The sequence below is a fragment of the Ixodes scapularis genome, unplaced genomic scaffold (assembly GCF_016920785.2).
Source record: "Ixodes scapularis isolate PalLabHiFi unplaced genomic scaffold, ASM1692078v2 PGA_scaffold0__279_contigs__length_252992795, whole genome shotgun sequence".
Lineage (NCBI taxonomy): Eukaryota > Metazoa > Arthropoda > Arachnida > Ixodida > Ixodidae > Ixodes > Ixodes scapularis.
Genome location: NW_024609835.1, coordinates 242,686,554 through 242,707,919, shown reverse-complemented (window position 1 = coordinate 242,707,919; position 21,366 = coordinate 242,686,554). Strand labels below are relative to the sequence as shown.

The 21,366-nt window shown below is 47.1% G+C and overlaps 1 protein-coding gene across 1 annotated transcript in view; it reads right to left on the bottom strand.

The window, feature by feature from the left end:
• LOC115313150 overlaps positions 1–21,366 on the bottom strand; it is a 44,914-nt gene that overhangs the window by 3,336 nt on the left and 20,212 nt on the right. Inside the window, exon 2 of the mRNA XM_040217244.1 lies at positions 1,679–2,424. Within this exon, the coding sequence (XP_040073178.1) occupies positions 1,679–2,424 (746 nt within the window). The remainder of the gene's footprint in view (positions 1–1,678; positions 2,425–21,366) is intronic.

Below are 21,366 nucleotides of genomic sequence, written 5' to 3'. Positions count from 1 at the left end.
CCTCGCTCTTTGGGATTAAAACAGTATGTGTAGACAAAAAGGACGGGGGTAAGACATTAAGTCGGAACGCCTCGGAAAAAACAAGGTGCAAAAAAGGAGCTACTCGATCTTTAAACACTTTATAAAACTCCGCTCCTAAACCATTGGGCCCAGGCGATTTCCCCCCCTTTAAATCGTCTATTGCCTTTCCGACTTCACCTAACATGATGGGCTGTTCTAGCCTTTCCTTAAGCTTGTCTGCGAGCTTCGGCATTAACGGTAAAAAAAAAAAAAAAAAAAAAAAAAAAAAAAATTTTGAAAATCGTTTTTTTTGGGTGCGGAATAACTAAAAAGGCCTTTGTAATGCTCTACGAACGCGTTTTCCATGCTTTCCTTGTCACTCGACAACGTACCCCGATAAAGAATTTCGCTTATCTCGTTCTTGGCGGCATATCTTCGTTCAATGCCAACTGCTCTTTTGGTGGGAATCTCCCCATCCGATATGCGTTTCAGACGTGCTCCTACAACAGCCCCCTGATACTGATCAGTATCTAGCGCTTCCAGACGTTTCTTTAGACTGATAATGTCATCAGTGAAAAGCCCAGGCGATAAACATTCTTCGTGTAATAACTCTTTCAGCAGGCCATCTAGTTCCTGCTTTACCTTCTGCTCGTGTTTCAAAATACTTGAGCGTTCAAGCTCTGTCATTTTTACATCCTGTTTAAACAGTTCCCACTTTACACCAAAATCGTTCCCCTCGGCCCTTGCCAACTCGTCTAGAGTTTGGCGAACTGAATTCACGAAGTAATCATCGCTAAGGAGCTTAGTATTACATTTCCAAAGATTCCAATCAAACTTTTTTGGCTTCTCCTTTGATGAACAGAGCATAAAAGAAACGAGACAGTGGTCACTAAATGACACATGATCAACAGTATACTTTTTACACACTCTCAGCAATTCAGTAAAAACATACACTCTGTCAAGGCGAGCGTGACTTGCTCCTTGGAAGTGTGTAAAGAGCGGAACCCCTCCACCAGACAACGCAGTTGGCAACGTCTTCTAGGCCGTAGCGTTCGACCATTCCCCCCAAAAGTAAAGCACTTTCATCATGAAATCTTCGGCTGTTCGCCCGATCACGAGGAGCGCACACACAATTAAAGTCCCCTAGCAAAATGACACGCCGATCCGTCCGAACATACTTCTCAAAACTCTCAAAAAAACCTACTCTTTCATCGACTCTGTTCGGTGCGTAAATGCAAAGAACACGGAAAAGGTTACAAGAAAAAGAAAAATCACAGAGGACAAAGCGTCCCGACTCATCGCTAATAACCTGCTCTACAGTAAACAAACCCTTCCGCAAAAACAAAAGACACCCGCCAGACGTTCCAACAGCGTGGCTTACACAAACATCGTACCGCGACTCAAACACCCGCACCATGTTCTCCGTCTGTCCTTCGCCTTCCATCTTTGACTCTTGAACCGCCACAATATTGAGGTCGTACTCAATAAAGAGGCGGCTCAGTTGACACTGCCGGCGCCGGGAACACAGTCCCCGTACGTTTAAAGTGCCTACGCGCAAAGACTTTTCTAGCATGCTTAAATTCTAGGTAGGACCAACCGGAAGGTGCTGCCTTTAGAAAAAGAAAACAGTGCGAAGAATCCTTTTACAACAGTAGTGAAGGCCTTGACCACTCACTTCAATTGCTCCTCCCTGCGCTGGCGAGACCTCGACCGTTCACGGTTAAGTCCCCCGTTGCCAACCCACTCGCGCTCGAGGCGTCGCAGTTCCCTGTCGGCGACCTTGGAGCTTACGCCTTCGTGTCGTCGCCTCGCCGCTCCGGTCTCTGCGTCCCTGAGCCTGCCGTCAACGCCACCTTCGCCCTCCTCGGACTTGCCGCCGTCGTCACCCTTGACCTTGACTTCGTCATAAACTTTCGTCCCGACGCCTTCGTCGACACGGTTCTTGCCGTCATCGTTCCCCGGCACGGCGGTTGCCGCTGGGACGTCTGGAAAGTCTGTCACCTTTTCGGACCCGAGTTCTTCGACTACCTCGGGGGCCGCCTTGTCTTTTGATGCCCCGGGCGAAGGTCTTGGTTTCGCCTCATCACAGACTCCTCCGTTCTCTGCGGGCTCGCCCTGGGTTTGCTGGTCTGTCGGCGTCGTCGCTGTTGCTGCTCTCTCGGCCTCGAACACGTCAATGCACTCTGTGTCGTCCGACGCCACGGCGATGTTGTTGCCAGGGACGCGGGCGTACGTCTTCACGCACGACGAGGCCTCGTGTCCGAAGGCCTGGCACTGGTTACACCGGGGCACCCTGCAGTCTCGGCGTATGTGCCCCGCTCGGTGGCACCGGAGGCAGATCGGCTCATGACCAGGGACGACGACCAGGACATTCCCCCCGCAAATCCGCAGCTGGTGTGGGAGGCTTTCCAGGGAAACGCCCTCCTTCAGCACCATGCGCACCACCAGCGTGGTGGACTATCCGTCGACAAAGCCTGGCACTTTCCACTTTTCTCGGATAATTTCTTTGACCGAGCCGAAGGGTTCGAAGGCACGACGCACCGTGTCCGCTGGGACGTCGAACGTGACCCAGTGGAGCTTGATGCGCAGCTCCCTCCGACTCGGGTCTACGAGAAGGCAAAAGCGGCCTTTTACTTGCAAGTTGCCGGCTTCCATAAGCTTGGTCTTTGCTTCCAGCGAGTGCAGTTTCAGCAGCCAGACGTGACTCATCTGGAAGGCCCCCAGACCAGCCACGCCCGGCAAAACTCCCACCTTGTCCAACGGTTCACGGAAGTCTTCAATCCGGTAAGGTCTTCCTTGAAGATCAGCGTGAAGAATCACGCTGAGCTTAGCAGCATCTACGGTGGGCAGAGCAGGCAAAAGCACACGGTAATCGTTTGGCAGAAAAGAAACATTCGTTTCACCGCGGCCGACAACGGCCGCCGCCTCTTTCGGGGAGCGATTCATTGCGCCGTCCGCTCTGGCTGGAAGCCGGAAGTGGAATTTCGGCCACTTCCTCCCCGTCTCTGCGAAATCAGGCAGGACGTACTTTTATATACAGCGCGTGGTACCATAGCCCGCCGCGTGATGGCAGCAAGTGCAGGGTACCGGCAGAGCCATATATAGACCTTTGCAGAAATCGCCTCGTGCGCGCTGCCATCTTTGTCTGCTGGGCTGTGGAACGCCTTCCAAGGATGCGCTGTAGATCTGCTGTGCGATATATCGGACGCTGCGCATGCGTCCACAACTCAGTGACTCAGCATTTTTTGCCCGCTCGCTTCGTTCGAGACTGCCGCTGGAAAGGTCTATAGACCGACACGCGGGCTTGACGTCACGGAGCTGCGGCGGCGCTGCGATCGCGCCGGAGGCGGGGGGTCTGAGCAAAAGGGCGTACGTTTTGCATGGGCGTCATAGCATTTTAGCATGCTGCGAAGTTGTGTTGCCGTTAATTGCACGAAAATCTACAAGAAAAGTAGCGGAGTGAGTTTCCAGAAGTCCCCGGCAGATTTTAAAAGGCATAGAAGTTGGATAATATACGTGGATCGATAATAATGGTTGCCTCGCGCGGACGACCGTTCGTGCGGGAAGCACTTTCTTGAAGGTAAGTCCGGCTTCCATTTCAATCTCCGTCCCGAGGCTTGCTTATGTGCAGGGAAACCGTTGTCTGATCGAGACCACCGAGATTTCGTTCCCACGAAGTTCGCGCAAAAAGCACCAACCAACCGCTCGTTGAAGGCTCGCTTCGCCCGTGCTACCCAGCAGAAGGGGATCGGCGACAGAACGGCAGTATTGTAGGCGTTACCGAAAAAAAGTACAAAATACGTTACACGTTACTTGCAAATAAAAGGTGCGCGTTACTGAGCTACGTTGCATAAAATAAAAGGAACGCGTTACCACTACCGATAAAAAGTAACGCACGCTACTTCTGCGTTACGTTTTAAATTATGATTTAACACGTTTTACGGTCTTGACGATACAGGTATGCATAAGCTCATATATAAAAAAAAAACATTATATTCATGCAGAAACTGAACATAATTACTTTATCTCTTTTTACAGTTTCACCTAAATACTCACCAAAAAAAACGCAAAGAAAAACATGGTTTGACGCCTGAAAACACGGAAAAAAATTGAAATTTAATTTTTTTAAGACGGGAAGTAGTAAGTAACGAGTAACGTAACTACGTTACTTGAAATAGTGACGTAAGTACATTACCCTTCACATTGTCGAAAAAGTAACGAGGAGGTTACTACGTTACTGAAAAAAGTAACGCGTTCCAGGTAACGCCATTACTTGTAACGTGTTGCCGCCAAGACTGCAGAACGGACAAAGCGTTACTGCTTGTCATGCCTTGTGGTCATGAGGGTAGGAAAAATATCATACCTTGACTCGAAGACGCCGTGTGTATTTATTTAATTAATAAATACACTTCCGCAGACCCACAGTCTGCTGATCCCGCCAGCAGCGCGGAAACCGTCTCGAAGTAATCGTAGGCCTCGAGAGACTTGTACCCTTGCACCGTGTCGGCCGTGAACTGGCTCGGCAAAAAAACTAAATAAACGATGACGTCAGCCGCCGACTTCGGTGGCAGCAACTTCACGTCGGAAGTCCAACAGGCCTTGCTTACGGCGCACGGATCCTCGTAGGCAACGCCGTCCACGCACAGTTTGTTTCGATACCGCTGCCGGTCAGGCTCGGGCAGCGAGCTCAAATAATCGGGCATAGCATGCGACTTACGTTGTCAGGAAATACGACTCACAAATAAAGCTAGAAGCGTCCCTACAACGTCAACAACGAGTGCATTCCGCACAACGCAATAGCGAAAACACGGAGAGCCGCGCCGCTTTTGCCCACATAGCTACCGCGCATGCTCGGCCTTCCGGCCGTGTTGGTAAACAGAGCCGCTCCGCGTGTCGGTGTATAGGGGGAGAATCTGGCCAGTGGGCGTATCTTAAACGTTCCATCTGTCGCCGTCGGAGGGCGCTGCTGCAGAAACCGGAAGTTAGCCCTGGTTGATTGACATAAGTAAGTAAGATTAAGGTTTTAATGGCGCAGCAGCAACGGAGGCCATAATGCGCCAAACAAAATGTTTATTAAGACTTAGATAACCAGCTTTGTTAAGAAAATTAAGACTTGTGTAGATAACCAGCTTTGTTAAGAAAATTAAAAACTCGTCTAAGTGGTACTAAGGCATTGTCACCAAGTAAAAACATAGGATGAAAGGGTAGATAGTCTCTAGAAAGTTCAGGAAAACATGATACGCGCAGTTGATGATAAAACAAACACTCCCATAGAATGTGTAAAATTGTAAGTAATTCCCCACAATGGGCACAAAGTGCAACTTCTTCACCACAGAGGAGGTACATATGTGTTAGACGTGAATGGCCGATTCTCAAGCGACAAAGCATAACCTCGAGACGACGGTTTCTTTGAAATGAACTTTCCCAGATGCCTATTATTGGTTTAATCACGTGGAGTTCGTTGTTGGTTTCAGTGTCCCATTCTAGCTGCCAAGTCTTTAAAAGAGATTTCTTTAAAAGTGGTTTAAAATCCTGATAGGGCAGGCCAAAAGATGCTATTGAATCTGTGGCAGATGCAGCCAAACGATCCGCACTCTCATTCCCTGCAATTCCCACGTGACTTGGTACCCAGCAAAATTTGATATTACATCCAAGGCGCAGAGCTCTGTTTACTTTAAAACGAACATGTTGTGTAAGTACATTCTTTGTGGAAAGTCTGGAAGAGATAGCAGCTAAGACGCTTTGTGAATCGACAAAAATGACTGCGTTCAATACACTGTTATCCAGAATATGCTCAATGGCTAATAAAATACCATAGAGCTCTGCAGTGAAGATGCTTGCCATTGAGTCAAGCTGCACAGCTCTTCCAAAGATACTAGAATAAACTGCACAACCAACGGAGCCTAAAGATTTCGACCCGTCGGTATAGTATTCGGCGCAACCGCTAGATGTCCTTTCTTGCAAAGATAGAAACTCTTGCTGAAGAAACTGTGGAGCCCCGGTCTTCTTACTGTATTTGGTGAAAGACCAGCCACAACATACGGGTAGCTCATTCCAAGGGGTTATTCTCTCCATAGATTTTAGCAAGTTGACACCACTTGTGGAAGGGACAGGGAGGTTGAAAGAGCTACAAATACTTTGAACTCGAAAACCTAGGGGGCGCACAATTGTTGGCTTCTTTTCAAACAAATTACAGAACTGAGGAATCTGTAGAATACTATAAGCAGGATTTTTCGGATCTGAAAGCACTTTGTAATTATAACTCAGGCTCAAGTACTGTCGGCATTTTTCCAGAGACATTTGATGCGTGTCCACATACAAGCTTAATACGGGTGACGTGCGAAATGCCCCAGTGGCAAGCCGGAGTCCGAGGTGATGAACCGGATCCAACATGTTTAGAGTGGAAGGTCGTGTCGAACCATAAACAATCGCTCCATAATCCAGACGTGACCGAACGAAAGCATTGTACAGACGTGGGAGGCATCGTCTGTCAGACCCCCAAGATATGTGTGAGAGCACCTTAAGGATGTTTGAGGATCGTAAGCACTTTTGCTTTACTTCCTTTAAATGAGACTTGAATGTAAGCTATTTATCGAAGACCATGCCTAAAAATTTATGTTCCTGCTTCACCGATATTTCTATGTTATTCATTTGTAAGATTGGGTCCAAGGTCAAACCTCATCGCAGGGAAAACGGCACACACACAGTTTTTTCTGGGGAAAACTTAAAACCATTTTCATTTGCACACTTGGTCATTCTGTTTATTGTGAGCTGCAGTTGCCGTTCACAACTGGAAAGGTTGCAGGACGAAAAGGGTATTTGCACATCATCCACGTAAAGCGAGTATGAAACAGATGACGGTATAACTTGAGCCAGACTGTTTATCTTAACTGCAAATATGGTGGCACTTAAGACTCCGCCTTGGGGGACACCATTTTCTTGTAAGAAGACATTGGATAAAGTCGAGCCTAATCGAACTTGAAATGTACTTTCACTGAAAAAATTCTGCAAGCAACGAAGCATGCGGCCACGCACTCCACAGTTGTACAGATCTCGAAGGATACCATACCTCCACGTAGTGTCATATGCCTTCTCTAGATAAAAAAAACACTGACACGCAATGCTGCCGGTGTACAAAGGCCTCACGTATGACGGTCTCAAGTCGAACCAAATGGTCCATGGTCGACCGTCCAGCACGAAAGCCACACTGCTTAGTGTCAAAAAAGTTTTTCGCTTCCAAAAGGAAAATAAGGCGGCGATTTATAAGCCTTTCATAAGTTTTCCCCAAGCAGCTTGTAAATGCTATGGGGCGGTAGCTGGTAGCCAAAGAGGGATCTTTTCCAGGTTTAAGTAAAGGCATAACATGGGCACTTCCCCAAGAATGCGGGAAAGCAGCAGCTTCCCATAGGTAGTTGAAAAAGGACAACAGGTGGGACAAAGATTCATGAGACAGGTGCTTAAGCATCTCGTAGTGAATTCTGTCTGGCCCAGGTGCAGATTGCTTTTTTAGGCTGAGAGCAACTTCCAGTTCACACATTGTGAACGGTCTATTGTATGCAACAGAGTTGAAGCCAGACATAGTGATTTTCCGCTTCTCAGCGGTAGACCGGTACTTTAAAAACTCTGTACTGTAATTGGAAGAGCTGCAGACATGCTGGAAATGTTCTGCGAGGAAGTCTGCTTGTCCTGTTAGAGATGCTGAGATTGAAGGAAAAAGTGGAATCCTGAAAGCATGGTACTGCCCGCGAACTTTTTTGAGACGATCCCATACTCCTTTAGCAGTAACAAAACTATTTAAGGATGAAACATACTTTGTCCATGAAGCCCACTTGGCCTGTCTTCGCGTCCACCGAGCTTGTGCTCTTTTTTTCTTAAACTCTATCAAATTAGGGAAAGTTGGATAGCGACGAAAAGTTCCCCACGCCTTGTTCTGGCTTTTCCGAGTGGAAGTACATTCCTTATTCCACCAGGGCTTGCACCTCTGGTGAAGATTTCCTGAGGTCTGTGGAATTGAAGCAGAAGCAGCATTTATAATGCATTCCGTAACGTAAAGCGTTGCATGGTCAGGAGTCATATGAAGAAACAAGGAGGGATCAAGTGCTGCTTCTAAACCAAAAATAGACCAGTGGGCCTTTTCCAACTTCCATCGTGGCAGGCGGGTTGGTATCGATGAAACTGGTAAAATGCTCTCTAAAATTATGGGTAGATGGTCGCTTCCGAAAGAATTGCCTAAAACGTTCCATGGAAAGCATGAAAGTAGAGATGGTGATGATAGTGATAGGTCGATCGATGTAAAAGTGTTGTGGGCAGCGCTAAAAAATGTTGGTTCTTTCTTATTGAGCAGGCAGATTCCAGTTGATAATAAAAGCCTTTCAACAACTCCACCTCGAGAGTCTTGACGAGAGCTTAACCGCAAAGGATGGTGGGCATTAAAATCACCAAGAATTAAAAAAGGTTTGGGAAGTTGTTTGATGAGTGCTTGAAGTTCATGGAGATGCAGCGGAACATTAGGTGGTAAGTAAAGTGATACTAGAGTGGTGAGGCGATCAAGAAGAATGCGAACTGCGACTGCCTCGAGTGAAGTTTGTAAAGGAACTTCAGCACATGCCACTCCACTTTGAACCACCACTGCTAAACCACCCGAAGGGGTTGCGGAATGGCGGTCCCTCCTAAAAACTTGTTGATGACGCAAAACCTGCGTGTGCGAATCAGTCGCATACGTCTCCTGTAGGCTAATAGCAACAGGACGGAGCTCATCAAAAAACAAATTGATGTCATCTATGTTACGTAGAAGGCCGCGACACTTCCACTGCATAATGCCTATATGCTTAGCCAGTGTAAAAGTGAATATAAAAACTGGTAAAAAGTACAATGAGGTGACTATGGCTTAAAATATATTTTTTTGCGCGGGGCGTTTTTCTTCTTTACAGCCTCTTTCTGCTGGCCAGTAGAGTCACTGGTGGCAGAAAGAGAGGAGTCAGATCCAGCGAGGAAACTTTCCTCGCCGGACTTGGGTCCACCCTCGTCCATAGGCTCCTCAGGGGGAGCCGGGGGGAGACCCGCTGGGGTCCGCAGCCTTAACGGCTCACTAGGTCTCTGTTGGGTCGAGACGCGGGGTTGTCCCCGGCCTCGAGGAGGCAGGGAGGCAGGGGCGGCGGGGGTTGCCGTCCCTTGCCTCAAGGTGGACGTTGAAGGAACAGCGTCCACCGTGTGGTTGGGGTGCAGTGCAGCTGGCATTGCACCAGCGGGTTTTAGAGGGGACACTGACGGGAGACACCCCCCCCCCCCCCCCCCCCTGGAGGGGTCTGTGTTCCCGCCGATGCCATTACGGGTCGTGCGGGTCCCCTGCGCACGTCCTCGGCATACCCTCCTTTCGATAGGAAGGAGAAACGTTTTTTAGCCTCATGGTAGGAGATGTTTTCTGTGGTCTTCAAAGTAAGTATTTCTTCTTGTTCTTTCAATTTTGGACAAGAGCGCGAGTATGCTAGGTGACGGCCATCACAGTTGACACATCTCGGTTCGCTCTCACAACTGTCAGCAACATGCTCTTTACTGGAGCACTTCGCGCAAGTGTCACTTCCCCGGCAGCTCCGTGACCCATGGCCGAACCTTTGGCATTTAAAGCACCGCTGGGGATTCGGCACATAGGGCCGAACACGGCACCGGAGGTAGCCTGCCTTTATGACCTCTGGGAGAGTGATGGTGTCAAAGGTCAGTATAATGTGTCTTGTTTTACGCTCTACGCCCTCACGACGAAGGGTGATGCGACGAGCGGCAACAACTCCTTGGTCTGAAAGGCCTTCAACGAGTTCTTCCTCAGATGAGTCCATTAGGTCGTCCTCCGAGATAACTCCTTGAACTGTATTAAGTCTGCGGTGTGGAGTAACGTTTACTTTGTATTCAGACACAGCGTTGAGAGTAAGATGGGCATCACTTTGCTTTTTGGTGCTGATCTCAACAAGAAGATCACCGGACGGCATCTTTTTAGTGGAGTAATCTTTCCCAACGATTCCTTCCAGTATCTTGGCGACTAAGAAAGGGGACAGTTTGGCAAGTGGTTTTTCTTCTTCAGAATGTAAGACCAGGAATTTTGGAAATTTTTCGAGTACTTTGGATGTTTCGCGAGTGACTTGAGCCTCGGTGCGGCCCCTTTTGGGGGGCCGATCAAAAGGTTTAAGTTTGGAACCCATATAAAGGGGGAGGGTTTTCGGAAACTGTGGTGCACCGCCCACCACCGAGCCCAACGAGGGAATAGGTAACGCTCCATAACAAGAATGGCTTGGCTAAAGACGTTACTCTATTAGTGCTGCCCAGTCTCTATAACCAAGAGTGGTTCTGGACAAGGTGTCTGTCGCCATCCAACGTTAGCCCTTGCCGCCAAAGGAGTTGAAAAGGAAAGAAGAGAAATGAGAAGAGTGAAAAGAAGGAGAAGACAAGGTGAAAGAAGGGAGGGGATAGTAGAAGGAGTGGCGACTAGACTGAATCATCCTGGCCGGGCCTTACCAGGACTCCCGTCTATGAGAAGCGGGGGCCGAAGTGGTGTATTGCCTCGCCCGGGGGGCCCCGAAGGGTCCAAACCTACCCCGGGCGCGGCTCAACCACCAGGGAGCCCTTTTCCCAAGACACGGGACAGCCAGGTACAGCCAGACGTGGGCGGGCGAACCCGTATGGCTCGGGGTCCGTGGTGACGCCACTCACCAATCACCTGCTTTCACAGGTGCCCCCTGCGGGGGGTTGATTGACATAGTCGCCATTTTTACGCAACTTCAGAGGTTGCTGGGGTGTTGCAGGGTATCGGACGGTGATTCTCTGCCTTTTGTGCGCGAGCCTCAAACGTTACCGTTGAAAGTATTTGGGCTTAAAGCTTCCCCCGTAGCCCGAGCACCTGCAAGCGAAACTTCACCATGTACAGTCGGCACGGAATGAAACGCGAACAGTGGGTGCATGGTTTTCGCTAGATGCTGCACCACCTGAACCAGATGGGAGCTGCAAGAAGATGGCTCCTCCTTCGATGTGTTATGGTGAATTCCGCTCGCAGATCTCGAGCGCTCCAAAAGCGCTCCATTTGGAGCGCGCATATTCCGCTCGCAGATCTGGCTCAAGTTGGTCATCTTCCGCTCGTAGATCTCTGGCAGTGCCCACTCCACGGAGCGCCCCAAACTCCGCCGAACTTGCTCTGCGGGATTTCACAGATCTCTCCGGGAGTTGGCAGAGCGGCCCACGTGATTTCCGTCTAAATCGGCGGTGCGCATGCGCGGTGAGTTTGGAGAGATCGGCGGGCCGGTCGGGTCGCGGAGTTGGATCTGTTCGGGTACGTCGGTTGTTTACTCTGGATTATGACGGCTCGAACGCTTCTACTTAGCGTAGATCACGGATAAAAAGCCGGGAATGTGGAGCGTGGCAAATCGCAAGCGCTGACGTCTGTGATCGCGAGAGGAAGAACGAGAAAAAGAACGACAGAAAAGCCGGAGGCAGACGCAAGGTTAGGCCTATTCATTCTGCAGCCAGTGATTGTTTACCTTTTTACACTGCATTTCGTCGGCGTTTTCCCGTAAAATAAAGCAGGAAGTGGTTAGGCAACGACCGCGCAAGTGATGGTTTGTTACCTCTTTGTTTATTAAAGTCGTACTACAGATCTGAACTCTACCGCTGGCAATTGCTGTCCGTGCCCCGCCGCTTCAAGGCGGCCGAAAGGTATGTGCCGGTGCCGAACGCGGACGTCTTCGTTAATTGTGACATGGGCGCCGTGATACGTATAATTTCGCCCGGACTGTGTCGCGTGTTACTTCTGCAGCTAAGCATTGACAGTCGTCACTGGTCGTCGGAAAGATCAGCCGGCTGAGGCGTTGGTGGGTCTGGTCGAGTTCGAGCAGGGCGGCCATTTTGTACAGCGGAGGGAGAAGGGTTGTGGGGGAGGTCGCTCCAAAAATGCAAGTTTATGTTCCCCTCGTCGATTCGGATCGGGTCCCACGGAGCGGAATTTTGCCTCCCTCGCAGATTTCGGAAAGCGCTCCAGATCTGCGAGTGCAATTCACCATTAGACTCTTGCTCAGTGCATCCAAAGCTGCGGTGTTGCGTCTCTAGGTGACTCAGCGTGGGTCGAAAACCATGTGCTCCATGTTCGCGTTTCATTCCGTGCCGACTGTACATTGCGTTTCGATGGCCGTGCGGTAATCGCCGATACCGCAGCAGTGATTTCCGTGCCAGCAGCAGTGCATTGCGTTTGTGTGCGTGTAGCCCGTGTTTCAACAGATACACCTGCCGCACGTATCAATCTAAGAACGAACATGGGGTGCGCTAAAGTAATTGCTAAAACACTGTTTTAGTTAACCAGTGCTTACGCTTCGACTCGTTTACTTTGAATAAAAACTGAGTGAGTGTTCTTTCGTGTTTTTTGGGCAGGCTCGAGATGTCCGCTCGTAGAGTGAAGCTCTGAATACCTTGCTCTGTTAGGGCTGTACAAACGCGTTCATGTCGTTCTGATAAACTTTACACCGGCGCTTGAACTGTGGAAGCCGAGTCTATTAGGTTTTAGTCTTTCGCGGTTTGAAAGGCTCTCTTTGTAAGACCAGCATTAGTTTCATGAAAACTAGCACTATCCGCATCCTTCAACGCGACATGCTCGAGCAAATACAGCAATCCCTTTGACGTATCGAAGCGCACTGAGACGAGCTTGTTAGGAAAGTTACTACCGCATAAGATCATCTTACGCTCAAGTTTTGTCTGACGTCTGGCTGAAGCTTCTCTTTGCTTATTGTTCACATTGTAAATGTATTTGCTATAAAATTTAGACAATTCTCTCTGATCTGTGGAAAGAGTTGCAGCTGGGTCACCAGATTCTTGCTATTGCAATTCACCGATAGTGTAAAGGTAAAACTACTCTATTTTATTTTCAAGAGGGCATTTCCCTTGTGATGTCTTTATACAATCTTTAGTTTGCTTATGTGAGCGAAATATTGTTAACATTCATTTAATATGTTGTGGGAAATATAGTTGGTGCACGGCATTGGTGCATGTCTATTTAACACATATTCAAGGGCTCCCACCGCGGAAGGTCAAAATGTCCCTAGCGGACGGCCTGACATTTTCCTATATCTGCCGAAATTTCCCTCGCTTGACCAAATAATTATAAAATACGAAATATTCGATGTTTTCTACATCATTTTCATTTTTATGATGAGATTTATATTATAGCCTCTACGCCTCGCGTAGATTTCGCTAAAATAAGTTTATCGGGCCAGAACCTTGACCAAAGAAAATCTGGTGAGGGGAAGTGTTACCGGGGGATTCAAACTGACGAATGAAACCCTATCTTCGATTATATATTAAGCACATCATCAGAACGTCGTTCTGCTTTATAACTTCATTAGCTGTTTTTATAATAGTAAAAAAAAGAAAAGTAATGCAAGAGAGATTTCCCAAACTCGAACACAAGCAATGCGACACACAGTAAGTACCATTGCGTGCACGGCACTTCACGAAATATTATTAGACATGGTGAGTCCGCATCTTGGACACGTAAGTCTGTATCTCCAGGCATCGCAGTATTTCCTCTTCTACTCAAGCTTCTTTTTCAAGAAGTCACAGCGGCGCTCTCAGGAGCTTTGACTTGGCTGGTCCCACTATTGCTTTGACGAGGGCGGTGAAAACTGATTTTGTCGTAATTTGTACTTCACAACGCATAAACGTCTCACAATATCAAGCACATACTCAATCACAGACACAAAAAACTTACACACAGTGCTGAAAAATGGGGAACGCTTCACGATTTTGCGTGTGAGCTTTCTATTGTGAGACAGTTATGCGCTGTGAAGTACAAAGTAAATGTCTAGTTTTAGCAGCACTGTTTCTTCTCTCTGCATATTTGCCAGCTACTGCTTTATTTAGGATGAGCGCTTTGACGTGCTGGCAGCGACATGACGCCCAAAGGCTCACCGCCGAATTGAAGGCGAGTGTTCGTACCGCCCAACAAGGCTACTTTATTTAACGAGTGCGAGGAGCAGCCATACTTTTCCTAGAGCCTGCTTGTACAGCTGTCATCTTGTTCACTCCTTCCCTGACTTCTTTCTGTTTAGGTAGAGTTGAATTCTCGGTTGGCAGAAGTGCCTCACGCACTTCTCCTTCACTTTGTGGCAATCTGGCAGTTCAGTGTTGCCACAGCCCTTCATCATTGCCTGACACAGCACTTTGACAATGTTTGTCCCTCTCCAGCTCTCCTATACGAGCCCCAAAGATATTTTTGCATGTAAAAAGCATCTACAGAGCTGCTTTTGTGGGATTTGTTAGTTTACCCTCGTATTCTTTCATAGTTTCTAAGGGATTAAGGTCCGTAGTGCTGTCGCTGCGAACCTGTGGCTCTCTGAGTGAGGAACATTTGAGAAAGAGAGAAGCACCGGTGCAAAGGACCTCAGGAACGTGCCTGAGGTGTTTAAGGAACAGCCAAGGTGGCCACTGCGATTGGAGCAGATTGCGCAAAGAGGGAGAAGGAAACACTGCTTTTCGGATGTTGTTACAGAGGGCATTGTTTCTTACTACTCGAGAAGCAGCGTAGCCTGCATAGTACTTGAAACAATGTTGCTCACTTAGCATCATGTCCGCCTCCTTCGACTTCGGCTGTCTCGGTCTCGCCTAGTATCAGGGCACTTTTGGCGTTTATGTCTTGGAGGCCAGCGAGGAAAAATGCTCTTGAATCGTTTTCGTAGGATCTGTTGCTCAAGTGCCTAAATTGGAATTATTATTATTATTAGTTATTTTCAATGCCATCTTGAACTCCATGGGTGTTGGCTTAGAGTTACAAAATCAGACACGCGAGAAGAAATTTTCAAGACTGTCTTCGGTGAACCTCGAAGTTAGAACAAACTCAAAATCGTGCTCATGGACCAGCAGTTCTTGCATTTCGAGGATGGAGGTTGTCGAGAAAAGAATGCCTCCTTAAACGGGCTTAAAGGTGTCGTTGTCAATAACCGCAGTCAGAATCATCTCCCTAAAGTCCTCCGAGGAAGCCAGTGCCTTCTGATTGTTTTCCGCTTCACCAGCAGTTTTTGCACTTCGACGATGGATGTTGTCGACAAGAGAATGCCTTTTTGAACGGGCTTAAAGGTGTTATTGTGAATAGCCGCCGTCAGAATCATCTCTCAAAGTCCTCCGAGGAAGCCAGTGCCTTCTGATTGTTTTCCGGACTCTGTGTTCAACGCTAGGACAGGATATCTACTTGATATGAGACCGAACCAGTGGCTCGCGTGCTTTAGGGACCAGGCCGTGGTCAAGATAGTGCGGTCCCACCCGTGATCATCAACAATATATCGTAAGGCCGCAGCGGTAGAGTGGCTGATCACGTGCACAGCTGTGCTCACTTTTTTTTTTTAAATGGTTGGGTTTAAATACATTCTTTCTTAGTTTTGGTGTTGGTTTGAAGGTTTTGTCCTCTTGGAACTTTGCAAGCCTGCGCGCCGATTCCAATTACACTTTTACAGAAGGCAGTCAATTATTTTTAACTGTGTCCTCTGAGGTACGCTCGTCTGGTTACGGAGCAAATGACCACTAAGCTTCTTAATAAGCCGTGGACATCTGCCAAGAACATAATTTTCTGATCGCTATGCTAGGATGCCAAATAACATTTGACACAACACTGTGCCTTTCAGCGTTTATGCCAAACGCCGGCCACATCGAGCGGCTGCGGGATCTCATACCTGTGGGGTATGGCTACGACGGTCAGTCCAATGATGTGACATTCCTTGTTAACCGCCAGCGTTACTCCTGACGCATCTTTTCCTCTGTATGAGCCACCTGAAGGGATTCTGCAAGTGCCCTTTGTAGGTACGCTTTGCATATATTGCGTGTAAACGGAAAAACAAGGACGCAGCAGGTAGAAGCCTGGTAGATTAATGAAAAGATTCGATTCTCTGGCTGTTGTCTGCACTGTAATTTAATAACACCATGTCCTTGATTGCGCTTCCATGCAGCTCCTTGTGCGCCCTTTCATACATGGCACCGCTAAATATTGGAATTAATAATATACTAATTGGCTTTTGAAACACGTATGAAAATATTTTCTTAGATATATTTTATTTAAAAAAGATTCTAACGGAAAGCAAGTTTGGGACATCCGACAATCCAAAAATGAGAATCTCTTTAGTATTTTTCTATTACCCCACTTTCATGATGTCAATATGTTAAACCCGGACAAATGCTGTCCCGCTAATCACTGGTCATAGACTGTTCGATATTCCCCTTCCAGCAGCATTGTGAACACTACTGCTACTCCTCCCTTTCTCCTGTCCATGCTTGTCATCTTTAGATGTCCACTCTGTATGATCTCCTTTGCCCAGTTTCTATGCTGTCACTTTAACATATGTAGTCATGTCTTGTTAACATGGATACATCACTATCTAGACAAACTATTTGGGGACAAAGTAGGTGAATACATCACTCATTGTCTTGTTTTTATATACAATTCACACTGTGAACAAAGTTTTGGGGAGCAGAGGCGTCCATATAAACGAGGCATGACTGTATTACAACCTTTATATACAAGGCACGGTTCTCCACACGCTGGGTGGCAGTGGTTTTCGTGCTCGCGGCCTCCGGTCGGCTCACTGCCGACCTTTATGATGTCGCACCCAGCTTTATATTTTGTTGAGACAGCAGTAAGTTCTGTCTAATCTGAAGTGCTACACGTTGCACATGTCTAAAATTCGCCTGTTAGATGGTTGCTCGAGGTCCATATGGTTAGTCACTGTATGCCAAGAAAAAATGACAGCGCTAACAATAGAAATACAAGTTGTTTATTATCTCTACTAACATTATCGAACACATATGCACGATTATGGTTAGTTCGCATGCATAAAAATCAATAGTAGAAATAATTCCATTGCAGTCAGTGACAGAATTGGAATCAAAGGCCGGTTTTTTCAGATGTCCCTCTCAAGTGCGAGTCTTGTATTTCTGGGGCCGTTTGCTGATCTCTGCAGACATTCTCACCCAGAGGTTAATTAGTAGATATTGGTCCACATGTCACCAGTTGTGTGAGGAAGGCGAAGCGAGTGCCCAGCAGTAGAGCTTTATCGGTGGTGTGATTCCATCTTTTCCTCTATAACGGTAGTCAAATTCAGCATGCACAAAACAAGCGGAGAGGCTTGTCGTTTGTGTGAAATTAACTGCGTGCATGTCACAATGATTATAGTTGAAGAGCCGGTACTTGTCAAAGAATTTAAAATAGCACGAAGACAAAGAGACGACCCTATTTCCTTTACTCCAAAATACGGACTATACATAAAAGACAGGATAAGAAACCGAGGCCGGAGATACTTTCATGAAATCATCACATACAGCACTGTCATAGGAGACTTATACATGTGCATGACAGCAGGTTCAGTTGTTCTTCAAAGTTTTGGAACATAAAAATTTGGGCCAAAACATCCCCACAGGTTCGCCGGAGAAATCGGCTGACATTTGCTTCCAACATTTGCATTAGTGCTGAGCCAATTAATACTTCCAGCCACAGACTGAGGACGTTTCTGTGACAATGTGGTGTGGGGTGACTTGACAAAGCCGTGTCCTAAATCTCTTTTAATGCTGTTATTTCTTTTACATATGCCTATTTTGAAGTAAATTAAAATAACAGCTTATGGCCACTGCTGTATCTGTGTCTTCTTTCTGCTTTTCCGCTCCTTTTCTGTATAGTCAAACCAGTTTATAGCGAAGAGCAGGAAACTCTACGATCAGTTCGATATAGCAAGTAATTCGATATAGTGAAGACCGTTTACAACGAACTCCCACGATGCGTTCGTTGTAAGGTGAGAGCTCCTCTTTCTTTCTCATCTCTTCGCTCCCGCCTTCTGGCAACGCGCTAAGTTTTTTTTTTTTCTTTCTTTTTGTTTTTTTTTGCATGCGTGAAGATTTTTTTTAGCTTATCTCCCTTTCTGAATTGCTTCTCTTCGTGGGCAACGATTTTGGGATGAAGAGTTTTCTTTTTTTCTGTGTGTGCCTGCAGGGTGTAGTTTTTAGCTTTCTTCTCTTCTGAAACGCTTCTCTTGGTTCAATAGACCGATACCACCAAGCGAACTGCGCAGGCGCGCGCATTCCGGAAGTATTGCCGCCGCCATACTTCTTGTAGTCATCGCTCTCCGGCTTCCCGGCTGAAAAGGGCTCATGTGGGCGTACATCATAGTTTGGTAAGCCCTGGTGTTTGCTTGGATTCTCCTGCATATCAGTACTTTATAAGATTGTGTTGTGCGTGATGTCTTAGTTTGTCATCAGGCGCAAAAAAGTTTCAGTCGTCTTATCGCTTTAGAATCGCTTTGTCGTCTGCTTCGTCGTCGTCCGCTTCTTCGCCTTTGTGAACGCGCCTGAACCCACTGCGTTCACGCTGTGATCTTACTGCAACAGCGGCAAAAACAACGAGGCCCCTTCTCCCTCGAGCACTCCGGGTGCTCCTACGTCTCAATAAACTTGGAAGCAAGGGAATATCTACCTCAACGTGAAAGAGCACAAAATTCGAGGGACCATCGGCTCGGTGTAGCACCGCGGAACAGCGTCAAACGTGTCGGTGAAACACTGAGCTATGTTGTGCGCAGGCTTGGGCATAACTTTTATTCGACAATGAAGTAAGACGAGCTCAATAGACATTCTCGGAGAGCGATAGTTTTCTAAAACTCGTTCTATTCAGGTTCAGAGCCTTTGCGACAGGGTACATATGAACTGCGGGGGGAAACGTGCACACAAAGAAACGATCTACAAAAAGAATCTGCCTGACGAGCCGTAACAACTCGCATTTGTCAAAATGAAACGTAACCATGAGAGATGCCTGCGAACTTCGGGTAGAGATGAGCTCTTGTGTACAGTTTCTATTCAATTTTATTTGGTTTGCTCAAGCTCCGAACGGTAAGAGCTGACCGACGGGGAATGCTTTTTTCCGCTGTGTCGATTGGTGTTAATACAGAATGGATCAGTAACGCCAGCAAAATCACATTGTGGCATAATAGCCCACTAAAAAAAATTAAGTCTGATATTGAAAAAGTTGTTTTATTTCAAGATATATATATATACATACCGAGAATCGCTGCTCTTTCTTCGGTGATTGTACTGATCTTTTGAAGCACAGTTGTGCTCAAAACATGTCGTATCAATAACAGTTGTAACCATCAAAATGCATCAACCAAACATTGTATTAAAACGGTCGCCGCAAGGCAGTGTGGAAGTTCCGATATACCGCTACGGAGCGAGTGCTCTGAAAGATTCCAACGTACGGAACACTTTAGTACGCGCTACTACGTCTCATGCCCTGAGTAAGTTTACACTCTTTAGTTATCGTGCAATGGGGTGAATATAAATTATGAATCAAATAACGAAACAAATCCAAAAATCGCTTTTTCCTGCCGCTCTTCTACCGCCCTCTTTACCTGTTTTAGACACTCTTTTCGTGGGCCGCTTTCTTCCGGGAAGACAAAATCCGATACCTTTTTGCCTGGTGCTGTTATTGTAGCACCTTGACACAGAACGGGTGAAGACACCCATTAAAAACCGTGAGTAAACGGCCGACTAAAAGTTTCGTGCTAACCTGAAAATTCCCAAACGCCGGACGTACAACGAGCCTTGACGCGGCCAGAAAACTGGGGAGAACTACAGGTACCAGAATGCACCGCGGCAGCGGTGGCGTCGTGCAACTCCTTGTGAGATCGGTCTATTTTGTTCGTAACTTGAGCTCTTGGAATTTCCTTTCATTCCTACTTCCTTTTTTTTTTGGGGGGGGGGGGGGGGGAGGGAGGAGGAGGAACATGCTAGACGAAGACTCTTCTTGCATTTTTGAAAGCCTTCCCCGGGGGGAAAAGTTCGATATAGCCTATATGTTGTTCGTTATAAAAAGTAGTTGTACATGCATTTTCATTTAAATTTTTTGTGAGTTCGATATTGGCAATAATTCGCTGTATGTGGGTTCGTTCTAAACGGTTTTCACTGTATACTCGCGGACTTTCGGTTTCATATAAAAAAAAAAAATACAGGCAAGGCTACGAAGTGATTCTGAGGTGATTTGGCTGGAACACCAGGTACTCTCCCCATAGAGCTGGTCCCGAGAATTAAAAATACCTTCTGCAGATATTTTACCCAGTGCTTAAAGCTTCTGCAACAATGCTCAAGCTGCTCCTGGTGATGATTTGGTGTCAGTTAAACGGGCAGTTCAACAAATTTTTGACTTTTGACATGCGTGGGAATGATCCCCCGCCACCTATAGAAGGAAGAACGAAAAAAAAAAAGCATATATTCTTGTGTGCGCTAGATTTTATTTTTCAAATGAAACAAATCGAAGGTCATGATATTACACCTTGGTTCTGATGATCGCTATTTGCGGCTGCAGGTCAGGAAATTATGTGCTTTTCCATCTACGATCCCGCAGTGAAATCACACTATTAGGAGAAAAGGGGTGCATTGCGTGTCACTTGTGCGAAGAAAAACAATGGAGAAGCTACAAGGTGCAAATTCTTTCAATGTTAAAATCAGGGTGTCGAACCGGAACCGAACCGAACCGAAAACCGGAACAGAACCGTTATTTTTAGCCGAACCGGAACTGAACCGAACCGAAATCTTCGCCGCCATCTTGGAACTGAACCGGAACTGAACCGGAAAAAATATAACGGTAACCGGTTCAAAACGGTTCACGGTATTGTTTTTTTGTTAGGTTAGGTTAGGTTAGGTTAGGTTAGGTTAGGTTGGGTTGGGTTGGGTTGGGTTGGGTTGGGTTGGGTTGGGTTGGGTTGGGTTGGGTTGGGTTGGGTTGGGTTGGGTTGGGTTGGGTTGGGTTGGGTTGGGTTGGGTTGGGTTGGGTTGGGTTGGGTTGGGTTGGGTTGGGTTGGGTTGGGTTGGGTTGGGTTGGGTTAGGTTAGGTTGGGTTGGGTTGGGTTGGGTTGGGTTGGGTTGGGTTAGGTTAGGTTAGGTTAGGTTAGGTTAGTATTACAAATTTTATATTTGGGGAATAAAAAGGTGGCACGTGTATTCCTCTACGTATTGATCAAATCGTCATATACAGAATTGCAATGTATAATAAATCCTGGGTTTTTGCGGCACTTTCTTATTGGCACTATGATTAGGCATGTGTCACATCGTCACGTGACGTCATGATGCAAGACATGCTGTAAAGTAATGTCACATCACGTGACCCCGTGACGTCACGTGACTCACCGCGTTAAGTCGATTCAAATTGAGGACGTCGCTATATCTATTAACGTTGTTGATACCGTGACGTCACATGACATCACAACTTCGCACTGAGAGTCACGTGACACCATGATGTACCCGATTGTCATGATCCCGAGTCGAATGCTCTGGTTCATGACAACCAGCATCGCCAAACATTCGGGTAACGGCTCGTGT